General features: G+C 52.2%; 1 protein-coding gene across 6 annotated transcripts; it reads left to right on the top strand.

The window, feature by feature from the left end:
* Positions 1–1,591: 1,591 nt before the first annotated feature.
* Positions 1,592–25,335, top strand: HSPBP1 (HSPA (Hsp70) binding protein 1). 6 transcript variants are annotated; one of them, XM_028840283.2, is made up of 8 exons: positions 1,592–1,672; positions 2,005–2,323; positions 5,903–6,107; positions 9,121–9,345; positions 20,485–20,640; positions 20,789–20,885; positions 21,375–21,486; positions 24,878–25,335. In XM_028840283.2, the coding sequence occupies exons 2-8, from the start codon at positions 2,099–2,101 to the stop codon at positions 24,950–24,952; spliced, it is 1,095 nt and encodes a 364-aa protein (XP_028696116.2). In that variant the 5' UTR covers positions 1,592–1,672; positions 2,005–2,098; the 3' UTR covers positions 24,953–25,335. The 6 variants fall into 6 exon arrangements, with proteins under 6 accessions (XP_028696116.2, XP_077838045.1, XP_028696117.2 ...); XM_077981919.1 differs by having other exon boundaries at positions 2,002–2,323; XM_028840284.2 differs by having other exon boundaries at positions 1,592–1,777.
* Positions 25,336–26,494: the final 1,159 nt, after the last annotated feature.

Raw genomic sequence — 26,494 nt, 5'->3', positions numbered from 1 at the left:
TATAGACCTGAGCCACTGCCCTCGGCCATGTATTATAAACTGATAGACGTGTACATAGATGTCCGCATCCTAATTCCCAGGATCTGTGCATAGGTTACCTTGCATGGCTGAAGGGACTTTGCCCATGTGACTGAGATAGGGAGATTATCCCAGTTATTTGGGTGAGCTCGATGGAATCACAAGAGTATTTGTGAGAAGGAGGCAGGAGGAGCAGTCAGTGATGGAGACGGGAAGATGGAAGCAGAGCTTGGGGTGATGGGGCCACCTGTCAAAGAACGAGTGTGGCCTCTAGAAGCTGGAAAAGGCAAGAAAAACATTCTCCCCGAGAGCCTCCAGAAGCGATGCAATCCTGCTGACAGTTTGATTTCAGTTCTGTGAAACCCATTTTGGATTTCTGCCCTCCAAAACTGCAAGATAATAAATGTGTGCTGTTTTAAGCCACCACATTTTTAGTAATTTGTTAACAGCAGCAATAGGAAACTAATATAATAGCACATCCACAGGCCCAGACGCATCTCACAACACAGTGCTGGAAACACCATACACACACACACACATACACACACACACACACACACACACACACAGCCTATCTGTTGGGTCTTCCTGTTTCTGCCCAAAATATCCCCTTGCACAACCACACCCAGCAGGTGCTCGATACGTTTGTGACTGCGTGCCCGTTTTGCGTTGAGCACAACCTTTTCCTGGGGGAAAACGCCTCCTATCCAGCACCAACATGAGACTTTCTTTAAGCCCAGTACAGGGCCAACACCTCTGCAGACTGGGGCCGCATCAGCACGTGCCCAGGCCTAAACCCCACTTCTGGAGCACGGAGGCCTCGGGCCTCCCCACCAAGCTGGCTCCTCTGGCGCTCTGAATCTTGCTGGGCTCTGGGGCACTTTGCTTTCCGGCTCCAGGTCTCAAGAATCCTCTCCTCTCCACCTGGCAGGACATGGGGAAGAGTCCATGAGCGAGAGGCTGGGTGATGAGACGGGTCCATGCCGCAGCTCCATTTGACAGATGGAGAAACTGAGGCCGAGAGAGGGGTTGCCGGGGACCCAAGGCTCACAGGCCAGCCATCACAGTTGCGGCCCCAGGGCTCCAGTAGATGGGGTGGTGGCCCCGGTGGAAGCGAAAGTCAGATTAGGGGGGCGAGGCCCCAAACCTTCTAAGGATGACCCACAGCAATGAGTGGGAGGGGCCTGGAAAGGGGGCGGGGCCTAACTGGGAGAGGCTGAAACACCTAGAACAGGGGCGGGAATAGTAGTGTGGGCGGGGTCAGACCTGGGGGCGGGGAACATATTAGAACAGGGGTGGAGCTTGCAATAAAGATCGGGGGCGGGACTCGCTGAAGTGCGAAAACTGGGCCAGGGGCGGAGCTTTGACCAGCGACTTGAGCGTGAAGGGGCGGGGCCCGCACGAAGGTGCGTCCTAGCTTGGAGGCGGGGCCTGGATGGGAGGGGCGGGGCCGAGGGCAGTATCTGGCCAGGTGAGAAGAGAATAATAGTCTGGCAAGCAGCTTCAGCGGCATCCACGGCACGAAGTTGGGTGGCTACGCCAAGCACTTCCGGGTGAAACCGTGCGTATTTCCGGTTAAGATGGCGGCGCCCAGTAGAGTCAGGTGCGGACGACTTTGTCCGTAGGAGCAGCGGCGGCTTGAGGACCCGGGGAGGTGAGATCCGCCCTATTCCGGCGCCCCTCTTCGGAGAGGAGGGAGAAGACTTGTTGCTAAGGAGACCAAAGGGCGGGCTTGTTGCTACGGAGGCGGGGCAGTGAGGTTGCTAAGAGACGGGACGCACGCATTGGAGATGGGGAAGGGGGGTTGTTGCCAGGGAGAGTGGGTGGGGCGTGTTGCTAGGGAGAAAGGAGGGGCTTATGACTTTGGGGAAGGGTCCTGTGGGTATGAAGGAAGGAAAAGGGGCTGTGGTTGAGTGGGCTGGGGACAGAGTCGTTTGGGGTCATGGGGGGGCGCCGAGCTCCCCTAAAACGCCACCTTCTCAGCAGACCCTCAAGAATCGACCCATCAGGACGCCAGAGCTGCTTCAGCGGTGACCACCTTCTCCCCCTAACACGTTCTTCCCTTCTTCACAAACGGCCCATGTCAGACGAAGGCTCAAGAGGCAGCCGCCTGCCCCTGGCGCTGCCCCCGGCCTCCCAGGGTTGCTCTTCAGGGGGCGGCGGCGGCGGCGGCGGCGGCGGCTCCTCCTCGGCTGGGGGCTCGGGCAATTCCCGGCCCCCACGCAACCTCCAAGGCTTGCTGCAGATGGCCATCACCGCGGGCTCTGAAGAGCCAGACCCTCCTCCAGAACCCATGAGTGAGGAGGTAAAAGATGGGGACCCAAGAAGCTGGGGTGAGGGGCCTGGAGACAGATAGAGGTGCCTTGGGAAGTGTGACTTGGGGAGCCACAAGAAGACTAGGGTCTTCTTGGGTGGGTGGCAGGAGTCCAGGTGTGGAGGCATTGTAGGCTATAATTTGTGCTAGATGGGGTCGTTGTTGACTGAAGGTCAGATCTCAAGAGAGTCTGGGGGGACATATCCTCTCCAGAGCCAGACCGACCTGGATCCAGCATTGTCCAGCTGTGTGACCTTGGATATATTACTTCATCTTTCTGAGTCTCAAGTTCTTCATTTACAAATTGATAATAATAATAACTACGGTATAGGGTAGTTCTGAGGTTCTACTTTAAGTAGGGCTGCACACAGTGTCCAGCATACAGGCAGTGCTTCTGAAGACAGCAGTATGTTTTCATGAAGAGCACAGGCTCTGTAGTCGGACTGCTTGTTTTTTTTTTTTTTTTTTTGGTGGGGGGTAGGGGTGGGGGACACAGTCTCGGTTGGAGTGCAGAGGCGCAATCTTGGCTCACTGCAACCGCTGCCTTCCCGGTTCAAACAATTATCGTGCCTCAGCCTCCCTAGTAGCTGGGATTAGAGGCATGGGCCACCATGCCTGGCTAGTTTTCATATTTTTAGTAGAGAAGGGGTTTCACTATATTGGCCAGGCTGGTCTCGAACTCCCGGCCTCAAGTGATCCATCTGCCTCAGCCTCCCAAAGTGGTGAGATTACAGATGTGAGCCGCCACGCCCAGCCTAGACTGCTTGGGTTTGATTTCAGGCTTTGTCAATTGCTGACTGTGTGACCTTGGGTAAGTCTCAACCTTTCTGTGACTCAACTTTCTCGTCTGTGAAGTGGGGATAACAATAATACATATACCTCATAGAGTTGTTTTGCAGATTAATAGGAATAGTTATTATATATAATGTTTAATTGGCAATTACTGTATACAGAGCATTATGCTAACCCACTTACGTACATGACGTCATTGAACCTTTACGACAGTGAGGCATGAAACAGGCACAGAAACATTAAATAGCTCACTCAAATTTACTTAGAACTGTGACTAAGGAGACCTCTGCTCCCCTCCCTCACCCCCCAAAATTCCAGCAGTCACTTATTAGCGCTCATCTCCTTTTTCTTTGAGATAGAGTCTCACTCTGTTGCCCCGGCTGGAGTGCAGTGGTATGATCTCAGCTCATGCAACCTCTGTCTCTCAGGTTCAGGCAATTCCCTTTGCCTCAGCCTCCCGAGTAGCTGGGATTACAGGCACACGCCACCACGGCTGGCTAATTTTTGTATTTTTAGTAGAGACGGGGTTTCACCCTGTTGGCCATTCTGGTCTCGAACTCCTGACCTCAAGGCGATCGGCCCGCCTCAGCTTCCCAAAGTGCTCGATTACAGGCGTGAGCCACCGTGCCCGGCCTCATATTGTTGTAAGGCTTTATTCTGACAAATCTCAAATTTATATCTCTAGGCCAGTGATCCTTCACTGGGGGTGATTTTTATTCCCCAGGGGACAATTGGTGTGGAAACATTCTTGGTTGTCACAACTGGAGGAAGGGGGATACCGGCATCCAGTGCGTGAAGGCCAGGGATGCTGCTCAGCATCCTGTGGTTCACGGGACGGTCACACCACGGAGAACTATCCAGCTCAAAGTGTCAGTAAAGCTGAAGTTGGGAAATCCTGGTCCGGGCTGCACCTCCGCCTGGGCTTCAGGCAGCTTCCTCAGTCTTTTGCCTTGGGTGTGTAATAGATCCCTCAAATTTGACACATTTGAAAATGAGCTGAAATCCCTGCTCTTCCCACCCCAAACCTGCTTTTCCCACCATTTCCCCATCTTTTCCTGGTTGCTCAGAACAGAGACCTCGGAGTCATCCTTGACCTCTCTTTCTGTCACACCTCGTATCTCACTAAATCAAACGGGCTCTCTTTTCAAAGTCAGTCCAGGGTCTGACCGTTTCTCCCCACTCCTCTCTCCTTCCCGCTCCACACCACCTTCTCTCCTGCCTGCTCCCAGCCGTAGCCTCCTGTTTCATATTCCTGCACCTGCCGTTGCCCCTCCTCCATCTGTTCTCAATCAACAGCAATGCAGGTGTCCCCACTCCTCTGCTTAGAGCCCTCCGGCAGCTCCCACACCTATTCAGAGGGAAATCCCAGGTTTTTACAAAAGTTTGCAAGACCTGATAATCACCTGCTCCCCTCCCCTCTCCCTTTCTCCTTGCTCACTCTGCCTCCACCACACTGGCCTCCTGGTGGTGCCCTCTGCCTGCAACCACTTCTAGATGTGGCCTGGCTCAGTCCCTCACCTACTGCTTTTCTCGCAAGTCGCCTCCCTGGGACCCTCAATGACCAACCCATTTCTTTTTCTTTTCTTTTTTTTTAGAGACAAGGTCTCACTCACTGCAGCCTTAAATTCCTAGGCTCCAGCCATCCACTCCACTCAGCTTTCTGAGTAACTGGGACCACAGGCATGCACCACCATGCCCAGCTAATTTAAAACTTTTTTTGTGGCCGGGCGCGGTGGCTCAAGCCTGTAATCCCAGCACTTTGGGAGGCCGAGACGGGCGGATCACGAGGTCAGGAGTTCGAGACCATCCTGGCTAACACGGTGAAACCCCGTCTCTACTAAAAAAAAAAAAAAAATACAAAAAACTAGCCGGGCGAGGTGGCGGGCGCCTGTAGTCCCGGCTACTCGGGAGGCTGAGGCAGGAGAATGGCGTAAAAACCCGGGAGGCAGAGCTTGCAGTGAGCTGAGATCCGGCCACTGCACTCCAGCCTGGGCGACACAGCGAGACTCCGTCTCAAAAAAAAAAAAACTTTTTTTGTGTGGAGATGGGGTATCGCCATGTTACCCAGGCTGCTCTTAAATTCCTGGGCTCAAGTGATCCTCCTGCCTCAGCCTCCCAAAGTGCTGGTATTACAGGTGTGAGTCATCGCACCCGGCCCCGACCTGTTTAATTCTGCAGCCGCAGTTCGGCACTCCAGATCCCCCACTGTGCTTAATCTTACTTACCCCAGGACGCTTATAATCTCACCATGTCAAATGCTACACTTTTGCTTATTTTCTTTATTGACTGTTCTTCAACCTGAATGTGAGCCCCACCCCCAGGGTAGGAGTTTCTGTCTGGCCCAGGGCTGCCTTTAGTACCTAGAAAAGTGTCTGTGAAAAAATAGATGTTCAGTGGATTCTGTCGCCCCGGCTAGAGTACAATATTGCAATCTCGGTTCACCTCAACCTCTGCCTCCCAGGTTCAAGTGATTCTCGTGCCTCAGCCTCCGGAGTAGCTGTGACCACAGGCTCGGACCATCATGCCCGGCTAACTTTTTGTAGTTTAGTAGAGATGGGGTTTCACCGTGTTGCCCAGGCTGGTCTCAAACTCCTGAGCTCAGGCAGTCTGCCCACCTTGACCTCCCAAAGTGGTGGGATTACAGGCGTGAGCCACAGCGCCCAGCCAATATTTGTTGACTGAAGGAACATCAGCCCTCAGTTGTCTGTCTTTATTAATGGCTGTTCCTTTTTAATTAATGACTGATAGATCTCCTTTCTTCCTCGCCTTGGTCCCCAGAGGCGTCAGTGGTTGCAGGAGGCCATGTCGGCTGCCTTCCGAGGCCAGCGGGAGGAGGTGGAGCAGATGAAGAGCTGCCTCCGAGTGCTGTCACAGCCCATGCCCCCCACTGCTGGGGAGGCTGAGCAGGCAGCCGACCAGCAAGAGCGAGAGGGGGCCCTGGAGCTGCTGGCCGACCTGTGTGAGAACATGGACAATGCCGCAGGTACCCCATTTCCCCCACCGGGACGTCCTGCCTCTCTGTACATGTCCTGCTGCCTCTCAGCTCTTGCCCCTACTCTTGGGGATCACACCATCAGCCTCCCTGCTGCCCTCTCACCATCAGCCTCTTTGCCTCCATTGCCATAAGGAGCAAGGCTCTTCCTCACCCTCATGGCAGGTGGGGTCCCCCACTTCCCTGATCAGTTCTGAGATGGCTGTTTCTCTCCTAGTCCTCTGGGTGTCCACTGCACTCCCCAGAGTACAAGAGAGAAAGTGGCATGGGTGGGGTGGCAGAGAAGGCCTCTCCGGGGCAACGTTTGATCAGAGACCTGAAGTGAGGTGCGAGTTGTGGAATGATCTCTGGGAAAAGCATTCCAGACCGCGGGAACAGCCAGTGCAAAGGCCCTGAGGCCAGAGCGCGCCTGGTGTGTTCAGGAACAGCAGCCAGGCCCTTGAGGCAGAGTAGAGTGAGTGAGGGGCCAGGCGTAGGAAACAGCGTGGGGGTGGGCAGGGCCTCGCAGACCGAGGTAAATGCTGTTTTACTGCAAGCAGCAGAGCTGACAGAAGGTTTGAGGAGAGCCCACTTCCATTTGGAGGGGTTGTGTGGTGTAGCCATTGAGGGTGTGGATTTGGGGTGTCACTTCCTTGGTTCATAGTTCAGGCTATGCTGCTACATGGCAGTCTGGTTTGGGCAGGTCCTGGTGACTTCCTCTTGTACACAGGCTTGTGAGGATGGGCTGAGAGAAAACCCCAGGCCCGCACAACCCCAGGCACAGAGTACACGTAACATGTCAGGCATGGGAGTCAGGTGTCTTCATTTTGGACAGGGGCTGAACAGCGTTTGTGAAGCCCTCCTCTGTGAGTGCATTTAGTGCCCTGAGAACACCCGCAGTGCAGTTGCCACCCCCCAGCTTACTTCTCCCCAGTGTTTCCCAGTCTTAACCCGGCAGAGAACTCCCGCTCCAGTCCACAGGATGGCTTTTAACGACTTTGCTCTTTCATTCATTTTTTGCTTGTTCAGGAAATATCTGTTGAGCAGCTGCTGTGTGCTAAGCACTGTGCTGAGTGTCCAATCACAGCAGCAGCAATTTTACACCTTATTAGTAATCAAATGAGAACGAAAGCCAAAGATACCACTTCCTCCCTGGCCTAGGCGCTGTCTCTGTATATAAATATAAATATATATGTGTATCTTTTCTGTTTTAATGAGGATGCGCAGGGCTGATGAAGGTGGGCTGAGGGGAACATCCTCCCACATGGCCGTTTCTACCACTTACTGTCAATTCACAGTGTTGTGCAACACCACCTCTATTTCCGGAACTTTTCCATTGCCCACAAAGGAGACCCAGCACCCATTAGGCAGGCCCTCCCCCGGCCCCCTGGCAACAACTAATCGGTGTTTTGGGTCTATGAATTTGCCCATTCTGGACATTTCATATAGATGCCTATAACATGTGACCTTTTGTGTCTGGCTGATTGTGCTAAAGGCGTGCCCATGTTATGGTGTGTGTCAGAGTTTTATTCTTTTTTTTTTTTTTTTTTGAGTCAGTCTCCCAGGCTGGAGTGCAGTGGTGCAATCTCAGCTCACTGCAACTTCCACCTGCTGGGTTTAAGTGATTCTCATACCTCAGCCTCCCAAACAGCTGGGATTACAGGTGCATGCCATCAGGCCTGGCTAATTTTTTTTTTTTTTTTTTTTTTTTTCCTGAGACGGAGTCTTACCCTGTCGCCCAGGCTGGAGTGCAATGGCGCAATCTCAGCTCACTGCAACCTCTGCTTCCTGGGTTCAAACAATTCTCCTGCCTTGCCCTTCCGAGTAGCTGGGATTATAGGCGCCCGCCACCACGCCCAGCTAATTTTTCTATTTTTAGTAGAGATGAGGTTTCACCATGTTGGCTAGGCTGGTCTCGAACTCCTGACCTCGTGATGCACCCACCTCGGCCTCCCAAAGTGCTGGGATTACAGTCATGAGCCACCGTGCCTGGCCAGGCCTGGCATTTTTGTATTTTTAGTAGCAACGGGGTTTTGCTATGTTACCCAGGCTGGTCTGGAACTCCTGGACTCAAGTGATCTGCCCACCTTGTCCTCCCAAAGTGCTGGAATTATGGGCTTGAGCCACCACGCCCGGCTGCTTCATTCCTTTTTATGGCTGAGTAATACTCCATTGTATGGCTAGAGCAGTTTTTATTTATCTCTTTATCCTTTAAGGACATTTGGGTCATTTGTGAATGATGCTGCCATGAACCTGAGTGTGTAAGTATCTGAGTCCCTACTTTTGGTTCTCTTGAGTCTGTACCTTGGTGTGGAATTGCTTGGTCACAGGGAATCTGTGTTTCACTTTTTGAGCAACGGCTACGCTCTCCAATGCCACTTAATTTATAAAAACCGGAGGTGGGCTGTGGTTTGCTGACCCTGGGGACATTCAGATTGTCACAAAAACCAGGATCAGTCCTGGCATTTAGTAGTCTGGAGCCTGGGGCCCTAATGCCCCAAGTGTCGATGGAACCGAGTTGTACTGGGCTTGGAGGGACCTCTGGTTGGGTGTTTGGAGAGAACCAGGTCCTTGTGGGAGCCAGCCTGGCTCTTCCGGCCTTAGCAGCTATGGTAGTTGGCTTAGGGCCACCTTAGCCAAGCACCACAGACTACTGGCTTTAAAAACAGAAATGTATTTTCTCACGGCTTTGGAGGCTAGAAGTCTGAGATCAGGGTGTGGGCAGGGCTGGTTTCTCCTGAGCCCCTCTCTCCTTGGCTTGCAGAAGGCATTTTTTGTGTTCTCCCTCCATGTTGTCCCCCTGTGGGTGTCTGTGTTCTCATCTCCTCTTATCAGGACAGCAGTCAGATTGCAGTAGGGCCCACCCTGAGGACTTCATTTTACCTGAATTATCTCTTTGAAGATCCCATCTCCAAGAACAGTCACATTCCAAGGTCCTGGGGGTCAGAGCATCAACCCATGCATTTTGGGGGGCACAGTTCAGTCCCTAACATCTGGCCTCTCTCTGCTCCCCTCTGTGGCACAGACTTCTGCCAGCTGTCGGGCATGCACCTGCTGGTGGGCCGGTACCTGGAGGCGGGGGCTGCGGGGCTGCGGTGGCGGGCAGCACAGCTCATCGGCACGTGCAGCCAGAACGTGGCAGCCATCCAGGAGCAGGTGCTGGGCCTGGGCGCCCTGCGTAAGCTGCTGCGGCTGCTGGACCGCGACGCCTGCGACACAGTGCGCGTCAAGGCCCTCTTCGCCATCTCCTGTGAGTGTCCGGGTGGGGCTGGGGGCAGGGGTGCTGGGGGGGTGTCGGGTGGGCCCTCGGGATCTGCTGGGGCAGAGGGACAGGCATCGCCTTCACTCGTTTATTCCCATGCTTGTTGGGCCTCGGGCAACTGAGTGCTGCAGGCAGAGTGAGTGGTGCACTCGGCCAGACTCCCTGCTAGCCACGAAGCAGACACGACCACTTTGGGAGGAGACTGCCCGGCCCTCAGCGTGAACGCTTTGCGCGCAGCAGTTTTTTAGCTGGGCACTGTTCACACTGGGGCTGGTTCACTCTCTCAGGGGTCATCCTATGTACTACAGGACACTGAGCAGTATCTAGTGGGCGGCCTCCATGCCATGGAGAGATACCGTCACCCCACCTACCACAGCGCAGATGCCCCCAGATGTCATAGAAAGCCCCATGGTCAGAACCCCTGCTGTACATGAATTCTTCTTCTTATTTTCTCTTAAATTTAACCTATATAGAGACAGGACTTGCTTTGTTACCCAGGCTAGTCTTGAACTCCTAGCCTCAAGGGATCCTCCCGCCTTGGCCTCTGAAAGTGTTGAGATTACAGGTGTGATCCACCATGTCCAGCCACAAATTCTTTTTATCCTAATGGCCTGTGAAGTGGGACCGTTTGCATCCTCATTTGACAGGGGAAGAAACTGAGGTGTGGGCAGAGGGACATGGCCAGGTTTGTGCAGCTCCACAGGGCAGATCTGGCCAGGACTCCCCCATACACTGCCTCCTGGGACACAGGCGCCAGGTCAGGGCCAGGGATGGGACAAAAACCAACATCTGTGGGGCAGTTTCTCCATGCCAGGTGTTGCCTGGCTGAATCCTTATGCACACCTGCTGAAGTTGGGCTCACTGTGTCTCCTCCACACGGGAGGGATCAGGCCGGGGGTCTGGAGAGGACACACAGAACCAGGGTCCCAGCCCGGGGAGCTCTTCGTGTGTGCTGGATGCCTGCCTGCATGTGCTGCACTAGCGCCCCCACTGGGCTGTTTCCTTTTATTTTCCCTGACAGCTTTATTGAGATGTAATTCACAGGCCACACAATTCATCCTTTTAAAGTGTGTAACTTGGCCGGGCGCGGTGGCTCAAGCCTGTAATCCCAGCACTTTGGGAGGCCAAGATGGGTGGATCACGAGGTCAGGAGATCGAGACCATCCTGGCCAACACAGTGAAACCCCGTCTCTACTTAAAAAATACGAAAAACTAGCCAGGCGAGGTGGCGGGCGCCTGTAGTCCCAGCCACTCGGGAGGCTGAGGCAGGAGAATGGCGTAAACCTGGGAGGCGGAGCTTGCAGTGAGCTGAGATCCGGCCATTGCACTCCAGCCCCGGTGACAGAGCGAGACTCCATCTCAAAAAAAATAAAAATAAAATAAAATAAAGTGTGTAACTTAGTACTTTTGGCCAGGCATGGTGGCTCACATCTGGAATCCCCACACTTTGGGAGGCCGAGGCAGGAGAATTGCTCAAGAACAGGGGTTTGAGACCAGCCTGGGCAACATAGGGAAACCCCTGTCTCTACAAAAATTAAAAAATTAGCTGGATCTGGTGGTGCGTGACTGTAACTCCAGCTACTCAGGAGACTGAGGTTGTAGGATCACCTGAGCCTGGGAAGTTGAGGCTGCAGTGAGCCATGATTGCACCTCCAGCCTGCGTGACAGAGCAAGACCTGTCTGAAAACAAACAATAAAACCAAAAAACAACGTAGTACTTAGTATATTCACAGTGTTGTGCAGCCATCATCACTCTCTAATTTTAGATGAGATCAGGCGCGTTTGGGTGGTATGGCTGTCGGCAGTCACTAATTTCAGAACATTTTCTTTTTTTCTGTCTTTCCTTTTTTTTTTTTTTGAGACAGAGTCTCACTCTTGTCACCCAGGCTGGAGTGCAATGGCATGATCTTGGCTCACTGCAACCTCCTCCTCTCAGGTTCAAGCAATTCTCCTGCCTCAGCCTCTCAAGTAGCTGGGATTACAGGCGCCTGCCACCACGCCTGGCTAATTTTTGTATTTTTAGTAGAGACTGGGTTTCACCATGTTAGCCAGGCTGGTCTCGAACTCCTGACCTCAGGCAATCCACCTGCCTTAGCCTCCCAAAGTGCTGGGATTACAGGTGTGAGCCACTGCGCCTGGCCAAAATTTCAGAACATTTTCATCCTCTCCCCCAGGCAGAAATTCTGTACCCGTTAAGCAATCAGTCGGCATCCATCCTCTCCCCCAGCCCCTGCAACATGAATCTACTTACTGCCTCTAAGGATATCCCTCTCCGGGACATTTGTACAAATGGAATCCCACACTGTGAGGCCTTTTGTGCCCGGCTCCTTTCATACAGCGCAAGGTCCCCGAGTGGTGGTGGGTGGCAGTGCCACTGGCTCCTTTCATACCATGCAAGGTCCCCGAGTGGTGGTGGGTGGCAGTGCCACTGGCTCCTTTCATACCATGCAAGGTCCCCAAGTGGTGGCGGGTGGCAGTGCCGCTGGCTCCTTTCATACATTGCGAGGTCCCTGAGTGGTGGCGGGTGGCAGTGCCGCTGGCTCCTTTTGTACAGTGCGAGGTCCCCGAGTGGTGGTGGGTGGCAGTGCTGCTGGCTCCTTTCATACAGCGCGAGGTCCCCGAGTGGTGGCGGGTGGCAGTGCTGTGCTCTTTCTTGTGGCTGAATGTGTCCTGTTGCATGGGTCCACCATGCCCTTCCTCTCCTTCCGCCTGTCTGCTGACAGTCCCTGGTTTCCATCTCTCTCTGGGCTCTCGTGCTCCTGTGGACATGGCTGCACAGGTCTTTTCATTGACATTTGTTTTCCGTTCTCTTGAATGTATACCTAGCAGTGGAGCTCCTGGGTCATATTGTAACTCTGCATTTAATCTGTCCGAGGTTGGCTTTTTTTCTTTCTTTTTTTGTTTTTTGAGATGGAGTCTTGCTCTGTCGCCCAGGCTGGAGTGCAGTGGCGCAATCTCGGCTCACTGCAACCTCCACCTTCCTGGTTCAAGGGATTCCTCTGCCTCAGCCTCCCAAGTAGCTGGGTTTACAGGCGCACTCCACCATGCCTGGCTAATTTTTTTTTTTTGTATTTTTAGTAGAGATGGGGTTTCACCATGTTGGCCAGGCTGGTCTCAAACTCCTGACCTCAGATGATCCACCAGCCTCAGCCTCCCTAAGTGCTGGGATTATAGGTGTGAGCCACCGTGCCTGGCCTGAGGTTGGCTATTTTTTTAACTCCAGCAGCCTATGTGGTCATTGAAATGGGGGTTGCGAGGGGGGTCCAACACCCCCTTTCTCTCCCTCACCTCCATGTATCCTGAGCCCTGGAATCAGTGTTGTGTTCCCGGCAGATGGTGGCCCCGGCCATGCAGAGGCTGGGAGGAGAACAGGGAGGATTTGGGTAGGAGGAGATTCCAGAAGAAGGAAGCATTCTGATGAGGTGAGGAAAGGAGCTTTGGAGGAGGTGGCACTTGGAAAGTCACAGCCAAAACTAGGGAGATAGAGGGACCGACAGACATGGGGCAGCTTGGCCACAAAGGGCAGAGAGAAGGACATGGTGTCCTTGAGGGTCAGAGCAGGGTAGAGAGGGGCTGGCAGAGTTTTCTTCCAACAGCTTACATTAAAAAAGAAGTCTTGGCCGGGCGCGGTGGCTCAAGCCTGTAATCCCAGCACTTTGGGAGGCTGAGGTGGGTGGATCACGAAGTCAGGAGATCGAGACCATCCTGGCTAACATGGTGAAACCCCGTCTCTACTAAAAATACAAAAAACAGGCCGGGCGCGGTGGCTCAAGCCTGTAATCCCAGCACTTTGGGAGGCCGAGACGGGCGGATCACGAGGTCAGGAGATCGAGACCATCCTGGCGAACACGGTGAAACCCCGTCTCTACTAAAAAAAAAATACAAAAAACTAGCCGGGCGAGGCGGCGGGCGCCTGTAGTCCCAGCTACTCGGGAGGCTGAGGCAGGAGAATGGCGTAAACCCGGGGGGCGGAGCTTGCAGTGAGCTGAGATCCGGCCACTGCACTCCAGCCCGGGCGACAGAGCCAGACTCCGTCTCAAAAAAAAAAAAAAAAAAAAAAAAAAAAATACAAAAAACTAGCCGGGCGTGGTGGCGGGCGCCTGTAGTCCCAGCTACTCGGAGGCTGAGGCGGGAGAATGGCGTAAACCCGGGAGGCGGAGCTTGCAGTGAGCCAAGATCGGGCCACTGCACTCCAGCCTGGGTGACACAGCGAGACTCCGTCTCAAAAAAAAAAAAAAAAAAAAAAAAAAAAAAAAAAGAAGTCTTGCCGGGCGCGGTGGCTCACGCCTGTAATCCCAGCACTTTGGTAGGCTGAGGCGGGCAGATCACGAGATCAAGAGATTAAGGCCACCCTGGCTAACACGGTGAAACCCCGTCTCTACTAAATATACAAAAAATTAGCCAGACATGGTGGCGGGTGCCTGTAGTCCCAGCTACTCGGGAGGCTGAGGCAGGAGAGTGACGTGTACCCAGGGGGCGGAACTTGCAGTGGCTGAGATCCGGCCACTGCACTCCAGCCTGGGCGACAGAGCGAGACTCCGTCTCAAAAAAAAAAAAAAAAAAAGGGGATGTCTAGGAAGTCTTTAGGCCATCTTGGTGGCTCACACCTGGTCCCAGCTACCTGGGAGGCTGAGGAGGGAGGATCATGTGAGCCTGGGAGGCAGAGGCTGCAGTCAGCTGAGATCGTGTCACTGCACTCCAGTCTGGGTGACAGAGTGAGACCTTGTCTCAAAAAAAAAAAAAAAGTCATTACATATTTTGAAAAACCTGTGAGACAGTCACGTCGTTCACCAGGTACAAAAGAGTACATAGCAAACGGTCCCTGTCCTCAAACCTGGTCCCCATTCCAGAGAAAACCACTGTCATGCCAGTTTCTGCTTCCAGAGATTTTGATAAATCTGTAAGGACAAATGTGGGTGTGTGTGGTGTGTGTGTGTAGGGTGTGTGTGGTGTGTGTAGGGTGTGTGTGGTGTGTGTAGGGTGTGTGTGGTGTGTGTAGTGGGTGTGTGGTGCATGTGTAGGGTGTGTGTGGTGTGTATGTGGGGTGTATGGTGTGTCGTATGTATGGAGCGTGTGCATGGGGTGTGTGGTTGTGTGGTATAGATGTGGAGGTGTGTGTGGTATGGGGAGTGTGTGTGTGCTGTGTGTTGCATGTGTATGTGTGTGGGATGTGTGTGCTGGGGGTGTGTATGTATATGCGTGGGGCATGTGCAGTGTGTGGGGTATATGGGGTGCATTTGGGGTGTGTATGTGTGGTGCGTATGTGTGGTGTGTGGATGTGCATGGGGTGTGTGGGATGTGTGTATGTGGTGGGTGTATGCGGGGTGTGTGGTGTGTGCATATGTGGAGTGTGCCGTGTGTGGTGTGTGCACACATAGACACACAGATTCATCTCTTTTCCTCGGATGTGCACGGCTGGGGCAGACCATCCTGACTGTTGCGCACCTTGACCTGCCTCTGTCCTTTTTTCTGAAGCCACAGTAGCTTATCTTTCCCCTTCCTGTGGGTTAGGAATGCAGGAGTGGCCCCCATCGAGGAGGGCTGCTTCTGGCTTTGTGTCTTCATGAGGTTGTGGTCAGCCGTGAGCCGGGCCGCGTTACCCGAAGGTCTGACTGCACTCAGCCCTGTGCGCCGCACCTCGTTAATCCCTCACAATCCTCCTCCGAGGGAGGGGTGCTAGAGATGGGCTTCCACCGTGGCTTGCCCTGGGGCTATTAGAGTTTTACTGGCTGTTGGCAAGAAGCTTGGGCTGCTTGAGCAACCTCACCACATGGTGGTCGGCTTCCCCAACGAAAGCTGTCCACGGCGCAGGGCAAGAGCTCTGGGAGCTCGGATGCCCTTTTTTTTTTTTTTTTTTTTTTTGCTTGGGGGTAAAATTCGCATGAAAATGTTAAAGTATACCATTCAGTGGCATCTGTCCTTTTTTTTTGGTGGCTGCAGGGTATGCCATTGTGTGGCTGTCCAGTACCATTACCGGAGTTCCGTGCTGGGAGCCACTTGCAGGCTACATCCCCTCAGCTCCTGCTGCCCGAGGCGGCGGTGCCACTGCCCTTGCCAGCAGGACAGGAGGGGATGGACTCACTCCCCCTCTGTTGAGCCACTCCAAAGTGGTCCCTTGTTACAGTCTACCAGAGTGGCACATTTATTACAATCGAAGAACCTGCATGCACACAGCATTGTCACGCAGAGTCCACAGCTGACACCGGGGCTCACTCTTGATGTTGTACATACTGTGGGTTTGGACAACTGTATCATGACATGGATCCCCCCCGTAGTATTATACAGAGGAATTTCACTGCCCTACAGATCCTCTGAGCTCCAGCTAGCCATCCCACCCCCGAGCTTTTTACTGTCTCCATAGTTTTGCCTTTTCCAGAATGTCATATACTTGGAACCATGCAATCTGCAGCCTTTTCAGACTGGCTTCTTTGGCTTAGTAATCTGCTTTTAAGGTTCCTCCATGTCTTTTCTTGGCTTGATAGCTCATTTCTTTTTAGCGCTGAATAAGCGTAACTTTTTTAAGGGAGATGTGTGGGCTGCAGTGATGACTTTGGCTTTCTCTCCAAAAATGACGACAGCCACACTGTGATCCCTGCCCCCAACTGCTGCACAGAGAAGAGGGTGAATGTGGCGACGGGGGGTGGATGGTGGGCGGTGAGCCAGGGGGTTATGGCGATAACCTAGGCAGGAGATCAAGGTTGTGGTAGGGAGCAGTGGTTCTCAAACGGGGGCAATCATGTCCTCCAAAGGATATTTAGACAGATGTCTGGAGACATTTTTAGTTGTCGCAGCTGGGAGAGAGGGACTATTGGCATCTACTGGGTAGAGGCCAGGGATGCTGCTCAACATCCTGCAATGCACAGGACGGGCCTCCCAATCCAGAATGATCTGGCCCCAGATACCAACCGTGCCCAGGTGGAGAAACCCTGGCGTAAAGGGGACAGGTCTCTCCTGGGTACATTTTGAAGGCAGAGCTGACAGGCCTTGCTTACAGATTGAATGAGAGAAGTCTTTGTGTTTTCCACTCCCTGCATGCCTGTTCTCTTTTCTTTCTTTAATTAAATAACGTTTGGCCAGGCGCGGCGACTCACGCCTATAATCTCAGCATTTTGGGTGGCCGAGACAGGTGGATCACTTGAGGCCAGGAGCTCAAGACCAGCCTGGCCAACATGGTGACACTCCGTCTCTACTAAAAATACCAAAAAATTAGCCAGGCGTGGTGGGGGCATGCCTGTAATCCCAGCTACTTGGTAGGTTGAGGCATAAAAATTGCTTGAACCGGCCGGGCGCCGTGGCACAAGCCTGTAATCCCAGCACTTTGGGAGGCCAAGGCGGGTGGATCACGAGGTCAGGAGATCGAGACCATCCTGGCTAACATGGTGAAACCCCGTCTCTACTAAAAATACAAAAAACTAGCCGGGCGTGGTGGCGGCACCTGTAGTCCCAGCTACTCGGGAGGCTGAGGCGGGAGAATGGCGTGAACCCAGGAGGTGGAGCTTGCAGTAAGCCGAGATCGCACCACTGCACTCCAGCCTGGGCGACACAGCGAGAGTCCGTCTCAAAAAAAAAAAAAAAAAAAAAAAAAAAAAAATTGCTTGAACCCAAGAGACATATGTCGCAGTGAGCCAACTGCCACTGCACTCCAGCCTGGGTGACAGAGTGAGACTCTGTCTCAAAAAAATACATAAATAAAATAAAATAAAATAAATATTTAACCCAATCTGTCCAAACTATTATAATTTCAATGTGTAATTAACATGGAATATTAATGAGACATTTTATATTTTTTGCCATGCTAAGTCTTCAAAACCTAGTGTGTACATTTTACAAATAAAGCACATCACAACTCAGATGTGAGTTTTCAGTGGTGCTGTGGAGTGTACCAGAGCAACAACGTTGTGTATGTTTTTCTTTTTGGTTTTCTCTTTTTGTGTGTGTGAGATGGAGTTTCGCTCTTTTTGCTCAGGCTGGAGTGTAATGGTGTGATCTCAGCTCACTGCAACCTCCACCTCCCAGGTTCAAATGATTCTCCTGCCTCAGCCTCCCTAGTAGCTGGGATTAGAGGCGCCTGCCACCATGCCTGGCTAATTTTTTATTTTTAGTAGAGATGGGGTTTCACCATGTTGGCTAGGCTGGTCTTGAACTCCTGACCTCAAGTGATCTGCCCACCTTGGCCTCCCAAAGTGCTGGGATTATAGGCGTGAGCCACCGCGCCTGGTCAACGTTGTGTTTACTGGAGAATATTTTACACTGTTTCAGTTTTTCATTTTAAGTTTAAATGAATTGAACTTAAATGAAATGAACAACTATTTTCCTTAGTTGCACTGGCCACATATCAGGTGTTTAGTGGCCACAAGCTACTAGTGGCTTCTGTCCTTCTTGGGCAGCCCAGACCTAGAGCTTACCAAGGAGCAAGCACCTTACTGGAGGTGCCCCCCAAAGGTCAGTTCTCATCCTGCTGGGAGGCTTTCCAGAGTTCTCATTGCCCTCTGGATAAAGGTCATGCATGCTGTGTAGCCTGGCTCTTTTGGGCCTCAGTTTCCTCATCTGTAAAATAGAATTCTGAAAGCCCACCCTCCAGGATAATTGTGAGGATTAAAAAGATGGCCGGGCGCGGTGGCTCACGCCTGTAATTCCAGCACTTTGGGAGGCCGAGGCGGGTGCATCACGAGGTCAGGAGATGGAGACCATCCTGCCTAATGCAGTGAAACCCCATCTCTACTAAAAATACAAAAAAAAAAAAAATTAGCTGGGCGTGGTGGCGGGCACCTGTAGTCCCAGCTACTCCAGAGGCTGAGGCGGGAGAATGGCGTGAACCTGGGAGGCGAAGGTTGCAGTGAGCTGAGATCACGCCACAGCACTCCAGCCTGGGCAAAGAGTGAGACTCCGTCTCAAAAAAAAAAAAAAAAAAAAATGATGTGGACTGGACACGGTGGCTCATACCTGTAATGCCAGCACTTTGGGAGGCTGAGGTGGGTGGATTATGAGGTCTGGAGTTCAAGACCAGCCAAGCTAATATGGTGAAACTCTGTCTTTACTCAAAATACAAAAATTAGTGGGATGTAGTGGTGCACGCCTATAATCGCAGCTCCTTGGGATTCTGTGCCAGGAGAATGGCTTGAACCCAGGAGGCGGAGGTTGCAGTGAGCCGAGATCTTGCCGTTGCACTCTAGCCTGGGCAATAGAGTGAGACTCTGTCTCAAAAAATATATATATATATGATGCGGCTGGGCACAGTGGCTCACGCTTGTAATCCCAGCACTTTGAGAGGCCCAGGCGGGTGGATCACTTTAGGCCAGAAGCTTGAGACCAACCTGGCCAATGTGGTGGAACGCTATCTCTACTATAAATACAAAAATTAGCTGGGTGTGGTGGCAGGTTACTGTAATCCCAGCTACTTGGGAGGCTGAGGCTGAAGAATAGCTTGAACCAGGGAGCAGAGGTTGCAGTGAGCCAGATCACTCCACTGCACACTCCAGCCTGGGCAACAGAACAAGACTGCATCTCAAAATGAATAAATAAGTAAGTAAATAAATAAAATTAAAAAATAAAAAGAGATGATGCTTCCATCAGTGGAGGAATGGATAAAATGTGGTATATCCATACAATGGAATATTATTCAGCCATGAAAAGGAATGAAGTGTCGATACCACTTATAACATGAATGGATCTGGAAAACACCATGCTAAGTGAAAGCAGTCAGACACAAAAGGTCACATATTTTATGAACACATTTCTATCAAGTGTCTGGGACAGGTAAATCCACAGAGGCGGAAAGCATGTCTGTGGTTGCAGGGCCCAGAGGGAGGGGAAATTGGGAATGACTGCTCATAGGTACGGGGTTTCCTCTGGGGGTGATGAACATTTCCTAGAGTTAGTGGCGATGGTTATACAGCCCTGTGAATATCTTTAAAAGACTGAACTGTGTGGATTGTGAATTATGTCTCAAAAACATACTTCAAAAAAAGATGATGCTTGCATATGCCGGCCCTTGGCAAGTAATGATGGTGGTGGTTCGTGGTGATGATGATGGTGATGATGACTGACAATGAATATATTGTTAATGGTGGTGGTGATGGTGGTGGTGATGGTGATAGTGGTGATGATGGTGGTAGTGATGGAGGTGATGGTGAGATGGTAATGGTGGTGTTGATGATGGTGGTAGTGATGGAGGTGATGGTGATGATGGTGATGGTGGTGGTGGTGATGGTGATGGTGGTGATGGTGATGGTGGTGATGATGGTAGTGGTGATGGTAGTGACGGAGATGATGGTGAGATGGTAATGGTGGTGTTGGTGATGGTGGTAGTGATAGAGGTGATGGTGAGATGGTAATGGTGGTGTTGGTGATGGTGGTAGTGATGGAGGTGATGGTGGTAGTGATGGAGGTGATGGTGAGATGGTGATGGTGGTGTTGGTGATGGTGGTAGTGATGGAGGTGATGGTGGTGATGGTGGTGGTGGTGATGGTGGTAATGATGGAGGCGATGGTGATGGTGGTGATAGTGATAGTGGTGGTGATGATGGTGGTGAGGATGGTGATAGAGATGGTGATGGTGGTGATGATGGTGATGATGGTGATGATGGTGGTGAGGATGGTGATAGAGATGGTGGTGATGGTGGTGGTGAGGATGGTGGTGATGGTGGTGATGATGGTGGCGATGGTGGTGAGGATGGTGATAGAGATGGTGGTGGCAATGATGGTGATGGTGGTGGTGGTGAGGATGGTGGTGGTGGTGATGATGGTGGTGATGGTGATGATGGTGGTGAGGATGATGGTGATGGTGGTGATGATGGTGATGGTGGTGAGGATGGTGATAGAGATGGTGGTGGCAATGATGGTGATGGTGGTGGTGGTGAGGATGGTGGTGGTGGTGATGATGGTGATGATGGTGGTGATGGTGATGATGGTGGTGAGGATGATGGTGATGGTGGTGATGATGGTGATGGTGGTGAGGATGGTGATAGAGATGGTGGTGGTGATGATGGTGGTGGTGGTGAGGATGGTGGTGATGGTGGTGAGGATGGTGATGATGGTGATGGTGGTGGTGGTGAGGATGGTGGTGATGGTGGTGGTGGTCGTGATGATAGTGGTGATGATAGTTCAGGACTCTGTCCCCCTCTCCTAGGTCTGGTCCGAGAGCAGGAGGCAGGGCTGCTGCAGTTCCTCCGCCTGGACGGCTTCTCTGTGTTGATGCGGGCCATGCAGCAGCAGGTGCAGAAGCTCAAGGTCAAATCGGCATTTCTGCTGCAGAACCTGCTGGTGGGCCACCCCGAACACAAAGGTGTGGCAGCCCTTGAGTGAGGGCAGGAGTGGGGAGCAGACGCCCTGGGGTGGGTGCAGGTGTGGGAGAAGGGGAGGAACAGGCATCCCGGGGAGGGCATAGGAGATGGGTGGGGCTGCCCCTCTGACCCCTGCAGCCCTCCCGCCAGGGACCCTGTGCTCCATGGGGATGGTCCAGCAGCTGGTGGCCCTGGTGCGGACAGAGCACAGCCCCTTCCACGAGCACGTGCTTGGAGCCCTGTGCAGGTACTTTGGCTCCTTGAGAGGATGGGGCCTGGGGTGGGTGCCCCATGGTGGGGGTGGCTCAGGAATCAGCCCGTAGGGACTCAGGAGTCAGGACCTTCCCTGTGGAGAGGAAGGGTGTGGGGCCAGAAAGAAGTAGGAGTCAGGGAGCCTCAGTTTCCTCACCAGTAGGGCTGGCACAGAGGCCCTGGGGGAGGGAGAGAGGCTTTTGTACACGCCCCCACCAGTGAATTAGTGTCTAATCAGATGATGCTGGAGCGCTGAACAGCATACCAGAGTTGACAAACATCAGGTCCTGTGCTGAGCCCCTCAGCACCACCCTGGGCCAGGGGCAGCATGAGGTCCGTTCTGCAGATGGGGAAACGGAGGCCCATTGTGGGGCAGCGACTTCTCTGGTCTCCTGAGTGAGCCAGGGGACGGGGCGGGCGATAGGGTGGGGTCAGTGAGGCCTCTAGAGGGAGGTCCTAAGGGTTGCTCTTATGTCCCTCACAGCCTGGTGACAGACTTCCCGCAGGGCGTGCGCGAGTGTCGGGAGCCAGAACTGGGCCTGGAGGAGCTTCTCCGCCACCGCTGTCAGCTGCTGCAGCAGCATGAGGAGTACCAGGTATATGGGGAGGGGACGGGGTGCAAGGAGGACCAGGTGTGAGGGGCAGGGGACAGGGGCTCCAGGAGGACCAGGTGTGTGGGGAGGGGATGGGGTTCAAAGAGGATCATGTGCCGGGGGAGGGGACAGCAGCTCCAGAAGGGCGGGTGAGCTGGGGAAGGGACAGGGTGTGAGGAGGATCAGGTGTGAGGGGGAGGGGCCTGGGGGTGAGGAATTCCCCAGGTTAGACCAAGTGTGGTAGTAGGGACCCTAGTAGGGGCAGAGCCAGCCAGTCCTTGCCCTTGGGGGCTCTTGGGTCTGCTGGTTCAGGCTTTCATTTGCGTTCTCGTGCGTTTCACTCATCCTGCATTCAGCAGACATTTATTTCATGCCTAGCATTCGTCCCGTGCTGTGTCAGAGTAGGAGAGACAGCAAGGAGACAGGAGCTCTGAGACTGTTAAAGGGTTGACCAAGTCACTGAATTATTATCTAAATTACCTAATACAGTTGTTTATATTAAATAAATGTAAATTGAATATAATATCACTCAAATGTCTTAATGATTAACTATTTCCTTAAATTGACAAGATATAATTGCCATTTCTAATCAGATGATGCTGGAGCTCTGAACAGCACACCAGAGTTGACACATATCAGGCCCTGTGCTGAGCCCCTCAGCACCCACCCTGGGCCAGGGGCAGCGTGAGGTCCGTTCCGCAGAGGGGAAACGGAGGCCCATTGTGGGGCAGTGACTTGCCGGGCTCCTGAGTGAGCCAGGGGATGAGGCGGGCGATAGGGTGGGGTCAGTGAGGCCTCTAGAGGGAGGTCCTAAGGGCTGCTCTTAGGGTGACAAGATATAATTGCCATTATAATGGCAAATAATAAACAGTTATTTTAGGTAAATAACAAGTGACAAATAACAAGTCATCAGATATTTAATTAAATAGATAAGGGGCAAATAACTCATTTGATTTAGATAAGTAACAAATGCTAAATCACAACTAATTAAAATTCAGATACTTAATTGATTAAGTAATGTATTACTTTGTTGAAGCGAATGAATCAATGCTGGTGCTTCAGCAAAGCCGAGCTTAGCAAACGCACCCACCTCCTTGGGACATTCTATTCTATTGAGTTCATTCCTGTGTAGACACTGTGAAGTGTCTGTACATATTGAGAGTGTACTACATGGCCGGGCATGGTGGCTCACGCCTGTAATCCCAGCACTTTGGGAGGCTGAGGCGGGCGAATCATGAGGTCAGGAGTTCGAGACCAGCCTGGCCAACATGGTAAAACCCCATCTCTACTAAAAATACAAAAAATTAGCTGGGCATAGTGGCAGGCGCCTGTAATCCCAGCTACTCAGGAGGCTGAGGCAGGAGAATGGCGTGAACCCGGGAGGCGGAGCTTGCAGTGAGCCGAGATCGCGCCACTGCACTCCAGCCTGGGCGACAGAGCGAGACTCTGTCTCAAAAAAAAAAAAACAAAATAGTGTACTACATAAGAAGTTTTGACTTAGGTATACACCCGTGGAAACATTGAAATTAGATTTATAATAGATTTTACTAATGCTTTCTGAGTGGGTTCCGTAGTCACATGGTTGAAAATACAAGACCCACAGGAGGGTAAACAGTGAAAAGTCTCTTTCCTGCCCCTCCCTCTAGCTACCCAGTTGCTCAGGCGTCCTCCCTAAGACATTAGGTGCACACGAACAAAGGTGCATACGAATTCTCCTTTTTTTTTTTTTTTTTTTTTTTTTTGAGACGGAGTCTCGCTGTGTCTCCCAGGCTGGAGTGCAGTGGCGTGATCTCGGCTCACTGCAAGCTCCGCCTCCCGGGTTCACGCCATTCTCCCGCCTCAGCCTCCCAAGTAGCTGAGACTACAGGCGCCCGCCACCACGCCCGGCTAGTTTTTTTTGTATTTTTAGTAGAGACGGGGTTTCACCATGTTAGCCAGGATAGTCTCGATCTCCTGACCTCGTGATCCTCCCGTCTCGGCCTCCCAAAGTGCTGGGATTACAGGCTTGAGCCACCGCGCCCGGCCAACTACGAATTCTCCTTTTTCTCTGTGTTATCTAAAATAAGCCCGCCACGCTGTGATGGCTGTTCTGCCCCTTGCTCTGCGGGCATTGCATGTCTCGCTTGCGGCTCTTTTATTTTGCAGCTGTACAGTGCGGATGGCCTCTTTTTTGTAGTGTGGTTGTGCAGGTTGTTTCTACACTCTCACTGTGACAAACACTGCTAAAAGAATAACCTTTTGTATATGTTATTTCATATGTCTGTAGAACAATTTCTACGAGGGAAATGGCTGGGGTCAGGTATGTTAAAGGGTTAAGGGCCATTTCATTAGCTATCACGAAGCTCCTCTCCACAGAAGTTCAACCATTGACACTCCAGTCATAAGGGTGCCCAACTCCCCAAATCTTGCTCAGGATAAAGTGGCCTCAATGAACCATTTGACCTTTTTTCAAGCCGACTGTTGAAAAGTAGTACTCCAGTCCAGTTTACATTTCTCCCATGAGTGAAATTTGGCATCTTTTCTCTTTCTTGTGAACTGTTTGTTCTCATCCTTTGCCCACTTATCTATTTATTGGGTGATGGTTTTTGCGAATGATTTTTTTTTTTTTTTTTTTTTGAGACGGAGTCTCGCTGTGTCTCCCAGGCTGGAGTGCAGTGGCGTGATCTCGGCTCACTGCAAGCTCCGCCTCCCGGGTTCACGCCATTCTCCCGCCTCAGCCTCCCAAGTAGCTGAGACTACAGGCGCCCGCCACCACGCCCGGCTAGTTTTTTGTATTTTTAGTAGAGACGGGGTTTCACCATGTTAGCCAGGATAGTCTCGATCTCCTGACCTCGTGATCCACCCGTCTCGGCCTCCCAAAGTGCTGGGATTACAGGCTTGAGCCACCGCGCCCGGCCACAAATGATTTTTTTTAAGCTCTTTAAGTGTTAAGTATATTAGCCATTTGTGCTATGAATCACAAATATTTTTCCCCAACCTCGTTTTCTTTCTTTCTTTCTTTTTTTTTTTTTTGCCCTGGGAGTATCTTTTATATTACGTAGTTTAACCTGTCAGTGCTTTCTTTCATGGTTTCTGGGGTTTGTATCTGTAGAAAGTTTTGAACAGTGGTCAATATCTGGGAGTTAGAAAGAGCCCAAGAGTGCTGATATGAGGCAGACCAATGGAGTGAGACGAGTCTGGGGGACCTTGGGTTCTAGTTCAAGTAGTTCAGACACCAGTGTGAAGACAGTGAATCATGGATCCGAGCAGTGATTAGAGAACCCTAACCTCTGGTGTGGGGGAGGTGGGTGGTGGCCAGGAGAGAAGAGGAGTCACCTCTGGGTGCCAAGAATGTTGGAGGCAGGGTCTGGCCTCTGCACTCAGGCCGCTTGCTCCCTGCCCCTGCCCAATCCAGGAGGAGCTGGAGTTCTGCGAAAAGCTGCTACAGACCTGTTTCTCCAGCCCGACGGACGACAGCATGGATCGGTGAAACCGGGTGGCTTCTTGCCCCTTTCTTCGTGGGAACCCCAGGCCTCTTGCCTCCCTCCCCACCTACAAGGCCCTCTCCCAAGGGATCGCACGGCCTAGGTGCCTGGACCCAGGGCGTGCCAGCCCGTCTCTGTGCAGTCCCTGGAAGGGCCGCTGAGAAAGGCACCAGCTCCTTGGATCCCACCTCTCATGCTCTCACTCTCATCCCCGTTCTCTTGTCCACACAGCTCTTCCAATAAAGGTGTTTCTCTTCCTTCTCCTCCTCCTTCACTGCCGCCTTTGTCACCTCCTTTGGAGGGTGCATGGGGGACGGGAGGAGGGGCACGAGTTTAAGGGACTTGGGGAGCCACTGGAGGAATAATAAAAGTGTTGCTGTTTATCATCTACAGAGCCATTGTGTCATTTAATCTTCCCTGTCTTTCCTGAGCAACAGTGCGTGGGACATCTGTCCTTTTTCGGCCACCTGGCAAACCTGAATTCTAGGTTTGAGGAATTTCCCAGGTTAGACATCTAAATCTTCCCTAGGGTAGCCGCCATTTCCCCTCCCAGCATCCTTTGCTGTAGGATAGTCATGTGACATTAGCTCCACAAATCAGAACTCTCCCTGGGAATATGTTTCGTACACCAATCAGAATCCGCTGGTGGTCTAGCTCCTCTACCAATCAGAGCCCGCCGGTCTTCGGGCCAAGAGCTGGCGGCGGAGATGCCCACGCCCAGGTTCCGTTCTGGCTAGCACAGGAGCAGACACACCTGGCTTCTGGAGGGGGCTGGCACAGATTCGGGCGGGAGTGTCTGAGCCAGGTGCGGGTGATAGAGGCTGCACTGTGTCTCAGGAGCAGGCCTGTGGCTGGGTGTGGGCTTCATTCCTGACTGCAAAGCGCCAAGCGGATTCTGTAGCTTTCTCAAATGTGGGATTGGGGTGGGAGGTGGGGGTGTCGAGGGCTGCCTCAACTCCTTTAATAAATTGCTTTTCTGTTTAGCTACAAGAAATTTTGTCATTTGCAGACAAGAGCTTTGACTGCTGTCGTTTTTCAAGAGAGGAGGCTGAGCTCAGAGGAGGCTGAGCCCTGACCAAGTTCACAGCCAGGATTCACACCTGGGCCAATTCCAGAGCCATCCTCCTTTTTCTTTCTCTTTTATTTTCTTTCTTTCTTTTTTTCTTTTTCCTTTTTTTTTTTTTTTTTTTTTTTTTTGAGACGGAGTCTCACTCTGTCACCCATGCTGGAGTGCAGTGGCTCGATCTTGGCTCACTGCAACCTCTGCCCTCCGAGTTCAAGCAATTCTCCTGCTTCAGCCTCCCGAGTAGCTGGGATTACAGGCGCCTGCCACCGTGCCCGGCTAATTTTTGTATTTTTAGTACAGGCCAGGTTTCAACATCTTGGCCAGGCTGGTCTTGAACTCTTGACTGCGTGATCCACCCTCCTTGGCCTCCCGAAGTGCTGGGATTACAGGCGTGAGCCACCGCGCCCGGCCAATCCTCCTGTTTCTTGTGTACTGGTTTCCTAGGACAATTTGATGTCAGACTCATTACTTTTGTGTAGAT

Source organism: Macaca mulatta, chromosome 19 (assembly GCF_049350105.2).
Source record: "Macaca mulatta isolate MMU2019108-1 chromosome 19, T2T-MMU8v2.0, whole genome shotgun sequence".
NCBI lineage: Eukaryota > Metazoa > Chordata > Mammalia > Primates > Cercopithecidae > Macaca > Macaca mulatta.
Note: the sequence above shows the minus strand (reverse complement) of the source record. Positions and strands in the feature narration are given on the sequence as shown.

Bases quoted from the DNA above. Each gene is read 5' to 3' on its own strand.
- HSPBP1 (XM_028840282.2), top strand. From the start codon at position 1,961: ATGGGGGGGCGCCGAGCTCCCCTAAAACGCCACCTTCTCAGCAGACCC. The intron at 9,346-20,484 runs GTGAGTGTCCGG...CCCCTCTCCTAG, and splicing joins GGCCCTCTTCGCCATCTCCT to GTCTGGTCCGAGAGCAGGAG. The intron at 20,641-20,788 runs GTGTGGCAGCCC...CCCTCCCGCCAG, and splicing joins GGGCCACCCCGAACACAAAG to GGACCCTGTGCTCCATGGGG.